Genomic DNA, 21,599 nt, shown 5'->3' with positions numbered 1-21,599 from the left:
CAAAGATTTAAATGTCAGACTTGAAAATCTTCAAAACATTGGTCTTGATGCTGAGTTCTTAGATTTGACATTAAAAACCATAAGCAAGCCCTGGCTGGCATAGCTCAGTGGATTGAGCACGGGCTGTGAACCAAAATATTGCAGGTCCGATTCCCATTCAGGGCACATGCCTGGGTTGCAGACCAGGTCCCCAGCAGGGGCCATGTGAGAGGCAACCACACATTGATGTTTCTCTCTCTCTCTTTCTCCCTCCCTTCCCCTCTCTAAAAAAATACATAAGTAAAATCTTTAAAATAAAGTTTAAAAATTGGGACAACTGTAGTAGCATAATCAATAAAATATACTTTAAAAATAAAAAAATAAATAGTGACTGCCGGACTTCCGGCAAGATGGAGGAATAGGTGGACGCACCGTGCCTCCTCGTACAACCAAGATTAGAAAACCAATAATTTACAACAATAATTTACTATCAGAATAACACCCAGATCCGGCAGAGGATTTATCTGAATGGAAGTCGGGCAGCCAAGAAGTTGAAGTAGACGCATTCATCCGGACTGGTAGGAGAAGACCAGCCGGGCGGGCGCGGGGCTGGCTCGGGTCGGCGGTGCGCGGAGGTCGGGGGAAGGTTTGGCGCGAAATCGGCGCAAAAGCCATCCGGCACACAAGAAGGCAGCGGTGAACCCTGAGTACGCAAGCTGCGGCTGGCAGACCCAGAGGGGTAGTGATTGTGGACCAGGGCAGAACTCGCGGCCCGGAAGCCCAGGCAAGGGTCTGAGTCCAGGGGAACGGAACTACCGCCATTGTTTTCTCCCACCCGGCTCCCGCGCCCGCCCCGCCCCACATATAACGTCACAATCTAGCGACTGGGGTGCCCAGCCCCGGTGAGCACCTAAGGCTCCGCCCCCCACCGTAACAAGAGCAACCAGACCGGGAAAAAAAAAAAAGGAGAGACAGGGGGAAAAAAAAAAACAAAAAACAAACTATGTTTTCAACAGAGCAGGTCAGTCCCCCAGGACTCATCCTTTTGAGCGACCAAGAACTAGCCAATCTATCAGATGCACAGTTCAAAACACTGGTGATCAGAAAGCTCACGGAACTGGTTGATTTTGGACGAAATTTAGATGAAAGAATGCAGATTACCATAAAACAGATGCAGGAAGACATACGGAGGAGAGCCAATAGTGAAAGGAAGGAATCTGAGTCTCAAAACAATACAGTGGACCAGAAGGAAGATAGAATCAACCAAGCAGGAAAGCATGATGAAATAAGAATTCAAAAAATTGAGGAAAAGATTAAGAGCATCCAAGACACCTTTAAACGTTCCAATATCCGAATTATAGGGGTACCAGAATCAGAAGGGGAAAAGCAACAGATTGAGCATGTATTTGAACAAATAATAAAGGAGAACTTCCCCAATCTGGCAAAGGGAGCAGTCTTCCAAGAAATCCAAGAAGCTCAGAGAGCCCCAAAGAAGTTGGACCCAAGAAGAAACACACCAAGGCACATCATCATTACATTAGCCAAGGTAAAAATGAAGGAGAGAATCCTAGAAGCAGCAAGAGGTAAGGGGACAGTCACCTACAAAGGAGTTCCCATCAGACTGTCAGCTGATTTCTCCAAAGAGACCTTACAGGCAAGAAGGGGCTGGAAAGAAATATTCCAAGTCATGAAAGACAAGGACCTACATCCCAGATTGCTCTATCCAGCAAAGCTTTCATTTAGAATGGAAGGGCAGATAAAGTGCTTCTCAGATAAGGTCAAGTTAAAGGAGTTCATCATCACCAAGCCCTTATTTTATGAAATGCTAAAGGGACTTATCTAAGAAAAGAAGATAAAGAAAAGACATGTATAGTAAAAGGACAGCAAACTCACAAATATTAACAACCACACCTAAAGCAAAACCAAAAGAAACTAAGTAAACAATTAGAACAGGAACAGAACCACAGAAATGGAGGGCACATGGAGGGTTAGCAGCAGGGGGTGGGAGGAGGAGAGAGGGGGAAAAGGTATAGAGAATAAGTAGCATAGAATGTAGGTTGAAAATTGATAGGGGGAGGGCAAGAATAGTACGGGAAATGTAGAAACTAAAGAACTCATAAGTATGACACATGGACATGAACTAAAGGGGGAAATGTGGGTCGGAGGGGGGTACAGGGTGGAGGGGAGAGAAGGGGGGAAATGGGACAACTGTAATAGCATAATCAATAAAATATATTAAAAAAAAATAAAAAAAATAAAAGTTCCATAAGCAACAAAAGTAAAACTAAATAAGTGGGAATACATCGAAACTGAAAACTTCTGTGCAGCAAAAGAAACAATTGACAAAGTAAAAAGCCACCATACAGAATAAAGAAAATATTTGCAAACTATACATCTGATAAAAACTTCGTATTCAAAATATATAAAGTAATCCTACAACACAATTACAAAAAAAAGGACCTGATTTTAAAATGGGGCAAAGGTCTTAGACATTTCTCTAGAGAAGGCATGCACATGGCCAACAGGTATATGAAAAGATGCTCAATTTTACTAGTTATCAGAAAAATGCAAGAAAAAAACACAGTAAGATGTTATCTCATGCCTGTTAGAATGGCCACTGTTGGAGCTCTTGTGAGATGTTGGGAATGTAAAATGGTGCAATCATTATGGAAACCAGTACTAAGGTTCCTCTAGCCTTGGCTGGGGTGGCTTAGTGGATTGAGCACCAGCCTGTGAATTGAAAGGTCCTGGGTTCCATTCCCATTCAGGACACATGCCTGGTTTGGGCCAGGTCCCCATTATGGGGCATGTGAGAGGCAACTGATCATTGTTTCTCTCACACATCAATGCTTCTGCCCCTCTCTTTCTCCCTCCTACTCTCTCTGAAAATAAAATCCTTAAAAAAAACAAAAGCTGCCCCAAGAAAATTAAAAATAGAACTATCATGCTATCATCTAGCAACCCCATGTCTGGGTATTTATCCAAAAGAATTGAAAACAGGATTTTGAAGAGATATTTACAATCCTATATTGATTGTTGCATTATTTACAATATCTGAGAGGTAGAAATAATCTCTTGACCATCAGTAAATGAACAAATAAATTATGGTAGAAGACACAAATAATGGTAAAGTCACCTATGCTCATAAACTGGAAAATTTAGTATTGTTAAAATGTCCATAGTACCCCAAACAATCTACAGATTAAATGTAATCCCTATCAAAATTCCAATGGCATTTTTCACAGAAATAGATAGAACAAACCATCCTAAAATTTGCGATAGCCAAAGTAATATTAAAAAGAATAAATCTGGTGGTATCATCTCCTTGACTTCAAATTATACTACAAACTATGGTAATCAAAGCAGTATAGTACTGGCATAAAAACAGAAAAGAATAAAGCATAGAAATAAATTATTTTAGTATAAATTAGAAGGATTAGGTATCGGTCTTTGGCTTTTAAAGAGCTAAAATTTTCATATATGTGCATATTATTCTTCAACAGGTTATCATATTTCTAATGCTTAATATAAATAATCCATGTGTTTATTTTAATTTTAAATTGTAATACAGCCCTGCACTGAATAAATGATGTTTTGGTCCATGGCAGACAACATATACAAGAGTGGCTCCATAAGGTAATGGAGTTGAAAAACTATTGCCTAGTGATGTCACAGTTGTCCCACATGGTGGTGCAAAGGCTTCGAAATTGACAAGACCATGGTTGAGAGAACGAACATTTGAACCTGTGGATGCAGATAACACTGAGGAGCTCTTAGAGGTGGTTCCTGAGAAAATGACTAACGAGGTATTGTTGGAACTGGAACAGAAATGCACAGCTGAAGAAGAGACAAGAAAAAAGAAAACTGCAAGAGAAGAACCCCCAAGAAAAGTCACAGTGAAGGGTTTAGCAGAAGCTTTTGCAGACCATTTTAACAAGCTCCTGAAAATGTTAAAAACAGAGATCCCAATGCCAAAAGGTTTTCATTGATAGAGAGGAATGTTCATGGTGACTTATCTGCTTACAAGCACATTTATGATGAAAAATAGAAATAAATCAAGCAAACCACAGTAAAAACATGTCTGAAAAAAGTGACACCTCCCCAAGAAGTGCCTTAGGCCAGTCCTTCAGGAGGCGTTCCAGAAAAAGGCACTGTTACTATGGGAGATGACAGCTCCATGTGTGCATTTGTCCCTGAAGCCCTTCCAGTGGAACAACATGTGGAGGTGGAAGACAGTGACATCGATGATCCTAATCCTGTGTCAGCTTAGGCTGATGTATGTGTTTGTGTCTTAGATTTTAACAAAAACACTTTAAAGGCTAAGAAAATTTAATTTAAAGAGTAAGAATAAAGCTTATAGAATAAGGATATAAAGAAAAATATTTTTGTACAGCTGTACAATGTGTTCATGTTTTAAGTTTATAAGGTAAAGCTACAGTAAGCTCAGGTTAATTTATTATTAAAGAAAGAATAATCTTCTTAAAAATTTAGTGTAGGCAAAGAGTACAGTGTTTAAAGAGTCTACTGTAGTGCACAGTGAAATCCTTTGTCTTCACACTCACGCCCCCTCACTCCAAAACTCACCCAGAGCCACTGCCAGTCCTGCAAGCTGCATGCATGGTAAGTGTCCTGTACAGGTGTACCACTTTTTTCTCTTTTATGTCACACTTTTACTGAACATTTCCTATGTTTAAATACACAAATATTTATCATCAATCTACAATTACCTACAGTACTCAGTACAGTAACATGCTGTTCAGGTTTGTAGTCTAGGAGCAATAGGCTACACCATCTAGGTTTGCATAAGTGCACACTGTGATGGTCAAGCAATAGTCACCTCATGATCCATTTTCCAGAATGAATCCCTGTCTGTGATGCATGACTGTCCTACATATTTTGTGGTACTATCTTCCCTAGCCACAGCTGACTAGCCTGAGCAGTAACATAGTCCCAAGGACAATTCACGTACAAGGTAGCACAGGATATATGGCTTAAAATAGCCTAGCTCAAAAATTTTAGTTAAAATTCATGCCTAACAATTGAGTTAAAAATTTGAGTGGCTGCCATGAGGTAGAAACAAGCCTGACAACCACAGTGCTGTGCAGGCCAAAAGTCTGAGGGAGCCAGGATTATGACTCAAAGTGTTCCTGGATGGTTGCCTCAATTCATAAATAGAAGAGTAAAAATTCAGGTTACCATATATTTTAAGGTACCCTTTAAAGTTGACACAAAACTATATTAAATACACATTTAAGGCATCATATAATATGTACATGTGTTTTTCACTGTACCTTTAGAAATGCACACTATCCCTACCCACACTTAAAAGTCAGGAATTCCCTCTTCTCTCAGTTCTAACTTTGGACTTTTAAATATGTAAATTGATATTAGAGATGAATGGTATTGAGAATAGTAAAGCCTGGCAAAGAGCTAATATAAACTTTATGGAATAGATAAAACTTTTACAAACAATGATTTTATATAATCATTTATATACAGGATTATATAGTCATATACAATCCTGACATTTGATTTACAGTTTGCTGAGGTTGTACAGACATGTCCCTCATCCGTGACTCACACGCGGAGCTCAGCTCTGGTGAAACTACTTAGCAGGCCGAGTTTGTCCATGCACCTCCCCTTAGTCAGAGTTATCCAGTACAACTAGGCCACACCCTTTGTACTTTCTGGATCCTTAAGCATTGCTCCAGATTTTCCTGATATGGTTCCTCCTTAACAATATGTAACTGTGCTGAGCCCAGGCATATTATAGGCTTAGGAATCTAATAAAAATAAATTTACTTAAAGGATTAATGAGTAATAATGGTTCAAGTGTAAGCTTTCCAGGTAACTCCTAGGCCTGAAATACCCTGACTTAAAGGAAAAATTGAGCAGGAATTTCAGACCGCATTTGGGACCTATACGCTTTTGGCTTACTCACAGCTCATAGAGATCAACATGCTGCAATCTATGCTTAGGTTATTCAGCCTTAAGCACTAAAAAACATAGTAAGACATTTAGGTAAAGTCACAATTTTTCAACTACTTGTATATAATGTATGGAACATCTTTCTTTAAATCAGGACATTTATTAAAGCTGGTAAACACATTTTCAGTGTCATTAGACTTCTCGTGATTTTCCTGCCTTCCACAAACATAAGATGGATAAGCGACAGTCTGGAGCAGGTGTTACTGCACACGAAGCAGGAAGGCAGCCACACTCAGAGACAAAGGACTGCAGGCTCAGCCTTGTCCAGACCTGTGCTACTCACTACATGTATGACCTCTGGCAAGTGTCTTCACTAATCTAAATATCAGGTTCCTCAACCATAAACTGGAGGTAACAGTAGAGAATTATGAGGATTAAATGAGAAAATGCATATAAGGCACATGTAATACCATGAGTATGTAAGAACTCAATGTATGTTGACTGTCATTATTAATCAGTACATGGGTCTACTGAATATGTCTTTGCTGTTTACCATTAGTAACTGTAATTTTTTTTAAACTAAAGAAAGCAGCACCAATTTTGACTTAATATGTTCTGGTTATTATATTCAAAATGGAAATGACTTGTTTTTTTCTGAATAGAAAAATATGCATACTCACTGACATTCAAATCATAAATTATACAGAAAAACTTCACTGAAATTTTATACATTGTTATTACTTTAATAATAACAATTCTTTCTAAAAGCAGGGTTAATTGCAGAGCTCTTGTTTCATGATCTCTAGTCATAAGCTAGTCATAACAATGGCAAGGCAGCTTTCTCTTTTTAGAGAAGCAGAGAGACTAGAGGTGAAGCTTCTGGCATCAGCCAGTCTGATTCAAATCCCAGCTTTACCACTCACTGGACAGATCATTCGCTTCCTTATCTGTGAAGTGTAGTTGTTGTAAAAGAAAAAAGATCAAAGGAGTTAATACATAAAGTACTGGAATAGTACCTGGTATGTAGTAAGTGGTATGTAAGAGTTTCTTGTTATATATATGAACATACAAATAAACCTATGAGATGTTGTTATATAAGTAAAAAGCAGCTCATTGAACCAGTTATGTGTAATATTATCCCTTATGTAGGAAAGAAGAACAAAATAAATAATAATATATCTATTGCCATATAAGCATAAAAATATTTGAAAGGCTATACATAAAACTGCTGACATGATTATCTTGGGGAGAGACTTTTCACTGGCTTTATAATGTTTCAAATATTACAACCTTCATGTACAGTATTATTAAGAAATCAATAAAAATGGTTCAACTTAAAAATATATTTTTGAGGTAGAGAAAATAAAAAGAGAAAGTACAGGAAAACAACAAAACTCTAGGTTTTCAGAAAGATGACAATATTTTGTTTTCATGCTATGCTGGGAAAAGAGAGCTTAGAGTTTAGAGAATTAAGTGCATTATTAGGGGAAGCATATTATAGTAAACCCAAAATAATAACTTCCTTATACTAAAGAGACATTATTTATGTGATTTTTAAAAAATTGCAAAAGAAAAAAAAGTACCTTTAAACTTGCTCCTAAATACACCCAAGTGTTAAATTTAACATAAAAATGGCTGAAGCATAAACTACTAAATAAGGATAAAACCACAACATATTTCCCCTTTACTTTACCCAGCAAGGATACCACATAAAACTTGAAGCTCCTTGAGTGGCCAAATTGTATATATTCTGCTTAATTTATAGAGAAGTAATCTCTATCAAACATAAAATTTAAAAAAAAGTTTACAAATTTTGTTTCATATTTTGTTTCATAGTGTATGACCCTTTTCTAAGAATTAGTATAGTGCCTATTAGCAGGTTACTTTAACTATAAAATAGTCTCTTCAACTATAAAATAGGGAAAATATTCAATGAGTATTCAGTGAGAACATGCAGTTCTCATGCAGAACATGAGAACAACAGTATTGGACTTTCACATTCTAGTTACAAGCTCTTTACTTACATGACAGCATAAAAGAATAATCAATCTGACTTAATATTATTTTGTCTAATGTATAGACTATACTTATAGCACTTGATAAGCATGCATACTCTCTTGAGCTGAGTTCTTAGAAAATTAAGAATACTGTATCTTAGCTCACACACGTGCCATTTCTGCACAGCATTTCTCCCAAATGTCATCAGTTACATATATTATTCCAATTACTGACCTACGCTGATGACAGATCTCCATCTATTGTGATGTCATCCAGTACTCTATGGTAATCGCTCGTATGATATTTTTCTGGCCACAGTTTAAAGGGCACTTCCTGTTTGCAGAGTGAAGCCTACCTCATTATCAAAATATGTAACTGAAGGGTTACAATATGACTTCCTATGAATTTATTTGTAGATCATCGCCTTAAGTAGCAATGAGTAAATCTTCTAAAATATGTCGTAAGACTTCTTGTCCAAGAAGCAATATATTCTGCAATCTTGTGGACAAAATTGTTAAAAGACCATCCTTGCAGTTTTTGGGTCAATGGGGATATCACTGTTACGAACCTCGAATTTACAGAACACTGGCAAAAATCCTGAGGTATGTCGACTTGGATGGGTTTGACATACTGCTCACAGATTATATTGCATTTGTGGAAAAATCAGGATACCGTTTTGAACTAAATTTTAATCTTGAATTTACTGAAATATGTGTGAATACAATTCTGTACTGGGTTTTTGCCAGAAAAGGTAATCCTGACTTTGTCGAATTGCTTCTCAAGAAGACAAAAGACTATGTTCAAGACAGAAGCTGTAACCTGGCACTGATATGGAGGTAATGGTTTCGTATGTTTTCACCGCATAAGGAGATTTTATTTAGGCGATTACACTATTGCTACTGTTTCTAAAATGAATATGCATAGTGGCTATATATGGATAAGAAATACTGACTTGAATGCTCATATGTTCACTCCTTCATCCCTTCCTGTTTGTTCAATAAATTTTTACCTATACTTGTAGTATTATATACCAGTAAATAACTAGTTGTTCTGTTCTGTAACACTGGCATGTCAATGCTCTAGGTAATGCAATGTTAGATAACTTTATTGTTTTGTGTAATATTGTGATCTCTTCTTTTTGAGCATACTGAGAATGTATAACTATTATATATGTATAAATTTAATATTCAAAATAAATTGACTTTCAAAGAATAATTCAGAATATACATACAAATTTACCTAATAATACTTATTAAACACACTTATTCCCTATTTCTATGTTAAACATTGATAAATTTGACCCCAAATTCCCCAGAAATTGAGCACAGTGAAAGTCAAATATTTGCTTCAGTCTTTATAGAACCAAACTTTCACATAGTCTGGACATGTCATCTAGGCAATCTAGTCTGGACATGCCTAGGCAATCTAGGCAATACCACTAAGGATCTTGTAAAAATAAATCTCCAGTGTGAACTCTTTGTAGAGTCCATAGCATAGAGTCTAACACTACTTAGTTTGCACTAACCTCAACTGACTCTTCAGTTTTAGGTATTGCTTTTTGATTAGACGTGCATTTGTTCATTCATTTAGAAGTTATTTATCACCTTCCTATGTATGATGCACTGTAAGGCACTGTGATAGAAGCATGTATACAATGAAAAACAATACAGATAAGTTAAAGACTAAGCCAATTTAGATTCTGCCTGAAGCTGAGCTGTTTTCTTGATTGTGCATCATAGTGGTATTGGAGAACTGGGTTGCTTTCCCTAGTGATCAACCAAGTACAGGAACTGATTGCTGTGTATAAAATATCAATAAGTAAAACCCCCAAATAGCACTTTTTGGTTGTTTTAAGGACCACTATATTTGTAACTATAGCAGAGGTCAGCAGCTTCTAACACAGAGTGTCACTAGCTGAACTAAGTAATGTCTATGTGCATCTCTGGCTGATGCATGAAAAAGAAAAATGAAGTAAAACAGAGGAAGAAAGGTTTTAAAAAATTAAATAAGAGGGTAAGAGGAGAAAACTGAAAGGAAGAAAAACATGCAGTGGGATATGACAGAGTACCATTAACAACTGCCTTAAGTGGCAGTTTTAAAATTAACAACCTTTAACTGAGATGCACCCACAACTGCAGGTCAATTCTACACACCAAAACATTGTTAGGGCCTTTCAGAATCATAGAATTTTAGATCAGAATGAAGCCTAAGAATTCGTTAGCAAACCCCTCAGGCAAGAACCCCTTGTAAAGCATCCCTGGTTGCTGTTAGCCTGCGTTCTGCTTGAACGACTCTAGTGGTAGTTTACTGTCTCCTGGGGCAAACCATTCCTTTGTGCAAAGACTCTTCTCTTCCCCAGCCATATTCTTTTCACCAGGGGTTTTACTCAGTCCCATGACTATAAATAGTCATATGCCAAAGACTCCCAAATCTTTTCCTCTTGACTGTGAGCTCCAGACTCCTCCTTTATTAGGCTGTCTGCTTGACACCTGCACGATGAACCTCAGACTTCACAAAAACAAACAGCTTGCCTGGGCAACTGAAATAGGCTCCTATAAAAGTCTTCCAGCTTCCACTCTTCCCTCTCAACCTCTATAATTTACTCTTGACTCAGAAACCTCAGTGGCCTTATAAAAATGTAAAATAGGTAATATCACTCACACTTAAAGTCCTCTAAAGTTTTCTGTCTACAAGTGGGATAAAATTCAAATTCAATACACATTTTTTTAAAAGTCCTACCTGATGGCCCCTATTTCTCCCAAATTCAATCCCATGTCATTCTCTACCTTAAACACTCTATTCCAACAAGTACTTCTTTTTGTTTCTTGAACATCAAGTTAATACCTGCCTGCCTGAAGACCTTCTCTCTGCCTGAAAAAATTAACTCACTCAGGTTTTCCCGCCATTAGCTCCTTTTTACCAGCTGGATTGCAGTGTACATGTCACCTCAAAGAGGCCTTCCCTGGTCACACCATCTAGTTACTCGGTCATTATAGCACTCTATTTGAAATCTCAACACTGATCACTATTTGCTGTTGTTCTTTCTTTTTTTCATTGATTTGTTTGTTCACTATCTACTCTTGCTAAAAGTAAGCTCCATGAGAGGAGGAGCCTTGACTACTTTTTCAACACTGAATCCTCAGTGCCCAGAACTGTGCGGATTCATAGCAAGTGCTCACTCAAGATTGTGTTGAATGAAAAAGTGAACTTTTATGCAGCTTTATTATATTCTTCTTCCTCAAAGTGTACTGATTTTGCCTCCATTTCTCTAATTCTGGCCCAGAGCTATAGAGAACAGTCTACTTAATCTCCTTCCACCATAAAAACCTCTCAGATATTTAAACACAGCTATTATGTTCTCATAATGAATACCTTAAGTTTCTTTTACTCTGTTAGTTTCTATTTCTATAGCAGCATTATTCTTTGGTTACCCACCCTTGTATATAAATCAGTTTGATAATTTCCCTATTTTAACAATGAAGTGTATGATAGGTCCCTGGAGGAGAGGAGATAGAATTAAGGAGAGAATAGAACATGTTTGTTCATTTTTACAACAAACCTGCAATAAAGATCCTAAATGGCCCTGACTGGTGTGGCTCAGTTGGTCAGAACATCATCTAGTAAACAAAAGGTTATTGGTTTGATTCCCAGTCAGGGCATGTACCTAGGTTGCAGGTTGCCTCCCCACTTATGGGAGGCAACCAATCAATGTTTCTTTCTTGCATTGATGTTTCTCTCTCTCCCTTACTTTTTCTCTAAAAACAATTTAAAAATGTCATCAAAAGAGAATTTAAAAAAGGATCTAAGTAATACTATATGACAGACATTTAGTGGTTAAAAAAAGTTGATCTCATTCAGTTAAAATAACAATAATCATTTATATTAAGCATTTTTTCAAGTGCCAGGCACTGTGTTATCTGTTGGAAATAAAAAACTGAAGTAGAAATACAGGGCAGAAGTAATGCCTGTTTGAGTGTGGTTGGCAGGGTAATAATATGGGTGTAATAATTTATAGTTTTAATTTGAACAGTTCACCTAAAATGTCATGTGGTGTGCTTGAGTGTGATATTGTTGTTACAGAGTTACATGCTTATGATTTTGTAATAAAAGATCTTGTAATGAAAAAGGTGTTATTTGTGCCAGACCCTGTATTTTTCTCAATTTGGAGAGTGTTTAGACTAGTAAGGGAACCATAAAAAGTTATAATCACACTGCAAGTACCAAAATAGAAGCAAGTACAGGTAGAACAGAGGACATTGTTAACACTATTGGGGAGGAGCAGGTATCGGAGAAGGCTCTCTAGAAAAGGTAATATCTTGATTTTTCAAAGATGAAAGGGAGTTTCCATTGCCTTTTTCTTGAAGAAATGTAATTTAGACAGACAGAAAAATAACTAAAGCCAAAGGAAACACAAACATGTTATATTCAGTGACTATAGCAATTCAGCATTGCTAGAGTGAGTTGGGATGCCTAGCAATAAAACCTTGAAGGACTTTGTAGGCCATATTAAGGAATTTAAAATTTATACTATGGGTGATGCCCAACTAGTGAAGGTCAGACTTGTAGTATGAAAACATTTATCACCTCCCATTTGAAAAATGGATTGTGGAAGGGGAAGCTAGGGCAAGAGGTGGAGAAATCAATTAGTAGACTGTTCAAACACTCCAGGTACAATGACAGCTCCAGAATTTCTATATACGCAGGACTGGAGGAAGCAATCTGATTGAAAAGGAGGTAATAGTTAGAGGAGTAGTTTGAAACTGAATTTTTATAGCAGGCACACTGTTCCAACTTAAATTATATGTATATTTAAAACATTAGTAGTATGATTATGGGAAAGGTTAATGTACTAGACTTTAAACCAAACATATGATGGATTTGTCCCATGATTTAACAGTACTCTTGGATCTTCCTTGCACAGTGATTCATTGACTTATTTGTACAGTAGCTCTGTGAAATAATGTTGGCTGTGAATTGATATTGTAATCAATAAAGTGCTTTAACCAGAAAAAAATAAAATAGTCTTATGGGCAGAACTAATTCCACTGTACCATTCCCCTATCCCAAACCCTCAAACCCCTAGCCACTCATTGCTATCACAATTGTCCAGGTAAATTATCATGAGGACTTAAACTAAAACAACAGCTATAGGGAAGAGATATTATTACATATAAATAACAAGATACAATGAGTGGAAAATCAAAGAGAGAAAAGAGTCAACCTTCAGATTTCTAAATTTGGAGACTGGCTTATGGTTGTATTAGTTTCCTCTTGCTGCTGTAACAAATTGCCACAAACTTCGTGGCTTAAAGCAATACACTTATTATGTTATAGTTCTGAGGGACAGAAGTCCAAAATGAGGCTATAGAGCTAAAATCAAGGTGTCAGCAAGACTGGTTCCTTCTGGAAGCTCTGGGGCAGAATGTCTTCTTTCATCAGCTTCCAGAGGCTGCCTGCATTCCTTGGTTTGTGGCCTCTTTTTCCATCTTCAAAACCATCATTGCAGTCACATTTTCACTGGCTATGCTTCCATCGTTTCCTGACACTTCTTATAAGGACACTTGTGATTTCATTTCACCCATCTGGATAATATCTCACCTCAAGATGTTAATCTTAACTGCATCTGCAAAATCCCTTTTGACATATTGAAAGGGCGTTATCCAGCCTACCACAAAGATCATGTAACAAATCTATCAAGATTACTACATATATCTACAGAATTATTTTTAGACACATGAGTTTGCATTGCATAATGGATATCCAGGTAAAGATATACAATAGGTGGTTAGATATAGTGTCATCCTTGCTGTCTCTCTTTCTCTTACATTCTACATCTTATCTGTCAGGGTATCTATTGGTTCTACCTTCAAACAATATACAGAATTCGATCACCTCTATTGTTATTACCTTATACCTCCTTCTATCTCATAACAAATTCTCAACAAATGTAAGATCTTGCTGTTGCTTTTCTACTCAAAATCCCCAATGGCTCCTCCATTCCATTTAGAGTACAAGATGAAGTCCTTACAGTGATCTACTAGGCTCTACCTGAGGTGGCATCCTATGATCTCTGTCTTTCTTTCCTACTATTCCTACCCTATTCACTCTTTCAGCCATACTGGCTCCCTTACTCTTCTTACAATGATACACTCTCCTGCCTTAGGGTCCTTAAATATCCAAATGGCTCACTTCAGCTCCTTCCTTTTTATCTAATGTCACCTTTCAGTTATGCCTTCTCCTATTTTCACCCTATTTAAAATTGGCAAATGCCATCCTGACAAAGTGGTTCAGTTGGTTGAAGGGTCATCTCATACACTAAAAGGTGGCAGGTTCAATCCCTGCTCAGGACATATTCCTAGGTTTGCAGGTTCCATCCCCAGTTGGGGCACATATGGGAAACTGACTTATGATTATCTCTCACATTGATGTTTCTCTCTCTCTCTCTCTCTCTCTCTCTCTCTCTCTCTCTCTCTCTCTCTCTCCCTCTCCTCTCCTCTCCTCTCTCTCTCCTCTCTTCTTTCTCTCTCTCTCTCTCTCCCCCCCCCCCTCCCCACCTCTTTCTCCCTCTATATCCTCAAATGGGGATTAAAAAAATAAAATAAAATAAAATAAAATTGGAAATGCCCTCATTACACCCTCTGCACTTCCATATTTCTTATACTGCTCTACGTTTTCTTTTCCCACAGCACTTATCAAACATTCTAACATAGTATAAAATCTGCTTGTTTCCTATGTTTACTAGGTATTGTCTGTTACCCCTCACTACAACATAATCAAGAAAGGAGGCCTCTTTGTTTTGTTCACTCATGTATCTCAAGCACCCAAAATAGTGCTGGCATACATATGCATTCAATAAATATTTGTTGAATAAATTAGTAGACGGTAGTTGAAGTTATAGTCATAAATGAAATTGCCTGAGAACAATTAGTCAAATGAAAATGAGTCAAAAGGCCACATCTACTTAGATATTGAGGGTTTTGTAAGAAACCAGTGAAAGAGGGTTGAGAATAGTCAAAGAGGTAGATGCTTAATTTGGAGAAAACGGTCCCACTGAGTCAAGAGAAAACATGGTTTGAAGAAAGTCAACTGTGATCAAACAGCAAAGATAAAATTATGGAGCAACAGCTATTGAATTTAGCATCTTAAAACCAAAAGAGAAATAGTAAAAAAAAAAAGCAGAAATAATTATTAAAGCTTTAAAACTAAATCATTCCCTGCATGTCTATATGGAAATATTATGCCTCATTTCATAAGCGTGTGTGACAGGTTTTCAGATACAGAGGATTCAGTTCATTAACCTCACATTTAAAAACTGATTCCTGCTTTGCTTGCCTCATTCCATCCATATAAGTACTATTATAATTAACTGTCAGTACAGATTAAGCAAATTTTGGTTTACAGTAGCATGCTCTTTAAACATGAGGATTAATCATATGTCATTTGGGTACAGATTAGACTTTTAAATCACATTTTAAACCTATTTGAGTTTTAGTTATGTCTGCAACATTTTTGGTCCAAAATAGCCTCTAAATGGTAATGTCAATCTTAGTATCTTAAAATCAACTAGTATCTCTAAATCTTAACGAGGGCTACTTGTGCTATTTTACCTAAGTTCCCTGAATTTCCATATTTACAAGACTTTTAAGTCAAATAAATTCTTAGAGTTAGCAAGGTGAATAAACTAGATTGCTTTTGAAAAATTTAAGTAATCTCACTTACCTAAAAACTTTGTTAGGTCTAAAAGCTACAGAATAGATTTAAGGAATATATATATTCAGGATAACAGTGAAAATATCAGTTAACAATTTTAATTTAAGTATATACTATGGCATTGTTCTAGGCATTTAGGAATGTAACAGTGGACTAAAACAGACAAAAATTATTGCCTTGTGGAACTTAAATTTTTACAGTTCATCATGCTCACCCATTTATTTTTGAAGGTGTGAAATAAAAGATTAGAGATGTTGCCCAAAGTAATAAGAGTTTAATGGAAGTATGCACAAAGTACCATGAGGAATAACAGAAGGTCAGGTAATCAAAGAAGACTTCACAAAAGAGTTTATTAGGCAGAGTCTTATACAATGAGCAAGACATAATTGAAAAGAGAGGAAAATAACATGTACAAATCAAAGAAATGTGAAAGAGTTGAATGCAGTGGTGTTTTGGGAAGGTGAATAATAATAAGCAGGATAGGAATGCCAAAGGAGAAGTAGTTTAGGAGTTCAACTTTGGATGTGTGTTGGAAGTACTTGTGGCAAAGTTGAGATGTCCAGTACAATATTGCTCTGGAGATGATTCCAGGGATAGTACATATACTTATATACAGAACTAAGAAGAATATAGATAGTACCATGGGCAGAGTTATGGCAAAAACTCACTTCTCAATTTCCAAAACGCTGATATGCACGATGCCACCCTATTATTTTGTGTAAATCACAAAATATTGTCATATAAGGCTCACTGAAGCTTTTGGAGATAAAGTAGTTGGTCTAAGAAATCACCACAGAGGAGGTTTCCAGGACTCTCAAATACACACCAACCAAAAAATCTATCTAATACAAAATATTAATTTTATATAGCTAGTTCAGGCATAACACTCCTCCAATGTTGATTTCTGTTTGTAAATGAAAGAGTATTTCCAACCTTTTTATTGGCAAATAATTACTAATCCTTCAAGCCTTAGCTCCAGGATAACCTAGAGCAATGACTATTCCAGTAGAGTAAGTGCCCTTCCTTAGCTCTTCTAGAGCACCCAACCATTCATCTATTTCAGCAATTATAACTTTCATTGTATTTATTAAATTACTTGTCTATTTCCCTTACTACACTGCAATAAGCATTTTGACATCAAGGACTATATCTTTTGTCTCTGCATATCTATTACTTGGTATGCTCCAAACAAGCAAGTATTAAATAAATGAATAAATAAATGAACACATTAATGCATAAACAAACTGACATTCAAAGAGACTGACTTACCCAGCATACTAGCTAGAACCAAAACCTAGAACCTAGAACCCTTAAATCTCCATTGTTTATGGCATTATACCATGTTGCCTCCCATCTTAAGTAAGTATATGCAATCTTACAATTCCTCTCTTTGAATAATGCTTCCTTTGCTTTGCATAGTTGTCCCAAACCAGAATTTATAGTTTATATGCCATGTTTACTTGGCCAAACTAAGTCTTGATAATTTAAAAGCCTCTATGGTATGTCCTATCTACATGTAGGGACCAATTCAGCAGCAAACATAAATATTCTTAAATGAAACAATTGCAAGGACTATGTAAATTTAGAAAAAATAAAATTTTCATTTCTGTCACAGGGGGAGAAATTTTCAAGTCTAGTCATCACATAGCACTGCATGAAAAACAAGATCTCAGAGGGCTTTCAAAACTTTTCTGAGGAAAGAAAATAAAATTTTGCCCTTGTGGGACCTGATATGGCATTTACATTTCTTAAACCTGCAACTACCAATTCTAATTTTATAAAAGTGAAAAAACAGAATTAAAGTAGTTGTACTTATTACTTTGGTTCAATATTCAAACACAATTCAAGCTCAGCTCTGACATAATCAAGAACAATAAAAACAGAAAGATATCAAAATGGTCACATAATTCTGTTCCATTAATAAAGTACAATAAAAAAAGCCTTTTTCTCTTTTCCATTTTAGAGTTTCCAGAGCTACATCAGCTTTCTAATACTTGTTGTAATCACAATGGATTTTTCAAATGAGAAACAGAATTGCTGTTACTAAAACTTTGTACACATTGAAAATCTTTTTTGGTTTGTTCTTACAAGTGTAAAGGGGGGTTAAATATGTAGTAGAAGTTTTCTTATTTTTTTAACCTTCAGTTTTGTCTAGATTCATAGAGCAAAAAACTAAGACATCATATGTAAAGTTACATTAAAAGTTAAGACATTTAATACATACGGTAGTACTACTATTTTCCTATTACTGTTAAGATAAAGTGTTTACCACACTTCTTCACTGTATGTTTAATGAGGTTTCATTTGTTTGATTCACAGGACTTTCACACCAGTGTACTGCCCCAGCCCACTCAGTGGCATCACACCTCTACTTTATGTAGCTCAGACAAGACAATCCAGTATCTTAAAAATACTCCTGCAATATGGAATCTTAGAAAGAGAAAAAAATCCTATCAACATTGTGTTAACAATACTGCTCTACCCTTCAAGAGTGAGGATAATGGTTGATCATGAACTGGTAGACATCCAGGAAGATGCCAAAACATGTTTAGTGCTCTGTTCCAGAGTGCTTCCTGTCATTTCAATCAGGGAAATAGAGGTAAGCAAAGAGTTGTTTTCTGAGTTTGGGCTCAAATATTGATCAACTATAATATAAAATCGTAGATAAGAATGAAATTAATTTTTCATCTGATTACATCCACTGAAAAATTAATCACCGAGAATATACTTGTAAAAATAGACAAAATCCAAATTATCTCAAATATCAGTCCTTTATTTCATAATTTTGTCTTATAAATAGTGAGGAAATTTCAAAAGCTAAGTTTATAGTTTATTTTAGCACTTAGTAAATAAATTTGTTATTATTATATTGTAATTACATAAAAAATCTCCTTATAAGGATTTCTATGTCTCTTAAAAAACATAATAGCCATTGGAGAGGAGGGGAGGGGAGGCGATGAATGACAGAAGGTGAAAGGATCAGCCAAAGAACATATATGCATGACCAATGGACACAAAGGCATAGAGACTGCCTGAGTGTGGGAGGGGTTGGATGCAGGTGGGAAAAGGGGGGGAAGTTGGGACAACTATAATAGCATGAACAATAAAATATAATAAAAAACAAAATTTTATCAGACCTTTTTCACAATAGAAAAATTTAAAATGAGTTACATTTCTCCCCACAAATACAGATTTTTTAATAATCAGAATACAGATTTTTTTCTTTTCAAAATCTCAAAATATTGCTCATTTTATGCTCAAAATTTTGAGCATAAAAATATAAAGTCTTAAAAAATTTGTTCAGTGGAAAATATCCTTCAGATATGTTGAGGGCTTCTCCTTGATAACATTTTTGGAAATAAACCAAACTTAGAAAAACAATCAACTATATGTGCCCTGGTCGATGTGGATCAGTTGGTTGGAATGCCATCCCATAAACTGAAGGGGTGAGGGTTGGGTCCCAGTTGGGGTACATGCGAGTGGCAACTGATCAATGTTTCTCTTTCACATCGATGTTTCTCTCCCTCCCTCTCTCCTTTCCTTCTCCTCTCTTTAAAATCAATAAGCATGTACTCGGGTAAGGATTAAATAAAAAAAAAATTATGTGGAGATCATGTTTACCCTAACAAAACAAGTTGCAAGTTTCAGCACCACTGTATCGTGCCTACTAGTATAGCAAGAAGTAAATCTGCTCAAGGGAAAGTTACTCCTGTAAATTTAAACCAGTAAAATTACCAAGGACTTTAGCAGTTCCCCTTATCTTTAAATGTGTAACTTCAGAAACAAATTCCTTATAAATATAACTCTGCTGGTTTTGTTTTTGTTTTCTTTTTAAGTTTCAACAGTGCACATCAATCAACCATGCCTGGAACAGTTGAAAATTGACTGAGAACAAATTAGTCAAGTTATTTTGGCAATAATTTTTTTAATTTATTGATTTTAGAGAGTGTGAAGAAAGGGGAGACAGAGAGACAGAGACAGAAACATTGATTTATTGTTTCACTTATTTATGCATTCATTGGTTGATTCTTGTATGTGCCCTGAGCAGAGATCGAACTTGCAACCTTTGCATATTGGGATGATGCTCTGAGATACCCGGCCAGGGCCTTAGCAACCAATTTTTTAATACAAAAACAATTAAGGTTTTATGCATCTTCAGTAATTTGCTTGTCTCTATCTAGTGTTAGTCCTGCATAATAATTCTAGATGAAAACAATTCTAGACCAATACCATAACTGCTATTCCCAAGGCACAATCACAGTAGAAAAGTATTTACCAGGACAGAGTAAGTTGACCAAGATCACCTAAGGGGCAAAAATTTAGCTTCCAGTTAATTGCATTTTAATAACCTAAAGTGAAGTAGCATTGAGCAAGATGGTGAAAGATAGCATGAAAACTGCCTTAAAAAACACTTTAAATGCCTCTACTTTGCATTTCCACACTTGCACTAGTTTTCCGTATCACAGCATATGTATTTCATTGTAAACATATGTTTAGACAGCTTTACCTCTGGACAGCAGTTCTGTCATTACAGACTGTCTGTTTTGTGCACCCTAGCATTATTCCAAGTACCGAGCTCAGTTGGAGCACATACTAGATATTCTTTAAGTAGCAGAGCATTGAATAAATAATGAAAAATTATACAGCATTTAGGTGAGAGTGTCATAGAGTTTGTAGAGTATAGGTTCTACTGGTGAAATGTCTGTGAAATACAGCAATGTTTTTTTTACTCCTAAATCAACTTACTAACATGTGGCTTCTGGAATTAAATCTCTAAAAAAGAACCTTAACTGAAACTTTAAAAGTTATCTTTTCATATGGGTGGGCCTCCTGTCAGGTCTTCTCATGGCTTAGTAGTATGAAGTTGTTCTCTATAATGATAGGAATCACTTCAGGGAATTTTTAGAATTTATATTGTCTCTGCCTAACCCCAGACCAACTGAATCAGAATTTGTGAAATAGACCCTTGGGACTGTATGTTTTAAAGTGCCCTAGATAATTCCAGTGCATATCCAAGTTGACAATACTACACTAGAAGAAGTTAATAAAACATAGGTATATGACCTACAGTTAAAACACATGCAGATTCATAGTTGTAAGAAATAATGTATGTGTCCTAGACATATTAAAGTTTATATATAGTTGTAAGAATGAAATGGGAGTAAAAGTACTTGCCTTAGGTGAAAGTGTTTTAGAAAAATATTAAGGTATATTTTATACACTTGAATAAAAAATGAAAATGTTAACTCGAACTAATCCAATGATTCACATAACAAAATGAAAACATTTCCCTTTTCTTCAGACGCAGCTGAGTTTAGGAAGGCGTCCGATTATCTCAGACTGGCTGGACTACATTCCTTCAACGAGACACCGAGACCCCTGCGAGCTGCTACACCTCTGCAGGATGACCATCAGGTCTCAACTGCTGGCCAACAACATGCTCCCAAATGGGATATTTTCACTTCTAATTCCTGTTCGTCTACAGAACTACCTGAATTTAGAAAGTTAACACACGTGTTTTTCCTGAGTTCACCATCGTATGTCTTAGAAGTTAATAAATGACTAACTTCATGCAAATTTTTATTGCATTAAATATTCCCTTAGGAAATATATTTTCACACGACACCCTAAATGAACCAATTTTAAATCAACATATGGCTCTGCCCATTACCTTTCTATACAGTGGAAGAAATACATGCATTTTATTTTTATATTTACCTTTTTGATCCATTCTTTAAAGTTGTTTTGCCTTATAGCATTATTGCTACTTGTGGAAATTTTGGTCATGTTAATTTTCTGAATTGTGAATCTCTTCTTATTAGTATGTTATAAGCTAGATAAATATTATTTTATATTAAGCAGTTATGTCAACAAACATTTATTTACTAAGCCTTTTTGCAAATAAAATATCATATTTGGTAGTAGGGAATAACTAAGGAAATTAAGACATCATTCCTTCCTTGAGAAGAATTTGTAATTCTTTA

General features: G+C 36.0%; 1 protein-coding gene across 1 annotated transcript; it reads left to right on the top strand.

Annotated features, from left to right (window-relative positions):
- Window positions 1–7,872: 7,872 nt before the first annotated feature.
- ASB17 (ankyrin repeat and SOCS box containing 17) lies at window positions 7,873–21,324 on the top strand. The gene is made up of 3 exons (XM_028514185.2): window positions 7,873–8,741; window positions 17,935–18,214; window positions 20,918–21,324. Exons 1-3 carry the CDS (start codon window positions 8,341–8,343, stop codon window positions 21,122–21,124), a joined length of 888 nt encoding a protein of 295 aa, XP_028369986.1. The 5' UTR covers window positions 7,873–8,340; the 3' UTR covers window positions 21,125–21,324.
- The last annotated feature ends 275 nt before the right edge of the window (window positions 21,325–21,599 follow it).

The sequence above is a fragment of the Phyllostomus discolor genome, chromosome 5 (assembly GCF_004126475.2).
Source record: "Phyllostomus discolor isolate MPI-MPIP mPhyDis1 chromosome 5, mPhyDis1.pri.v3, whole genome shotgun sequence".
In the NCBI taxonomy this organism is placed as follows: domain Eukaryota; kingdom Metazoa; phylum Chordata; class Mammalia; order Chiroptera; family Phyllostomidae; genus Phyllostomus; species Phyllostomus discolor.
This window is presented reverse-complemented; position numbering and strand designations above follow the sequence as displayed.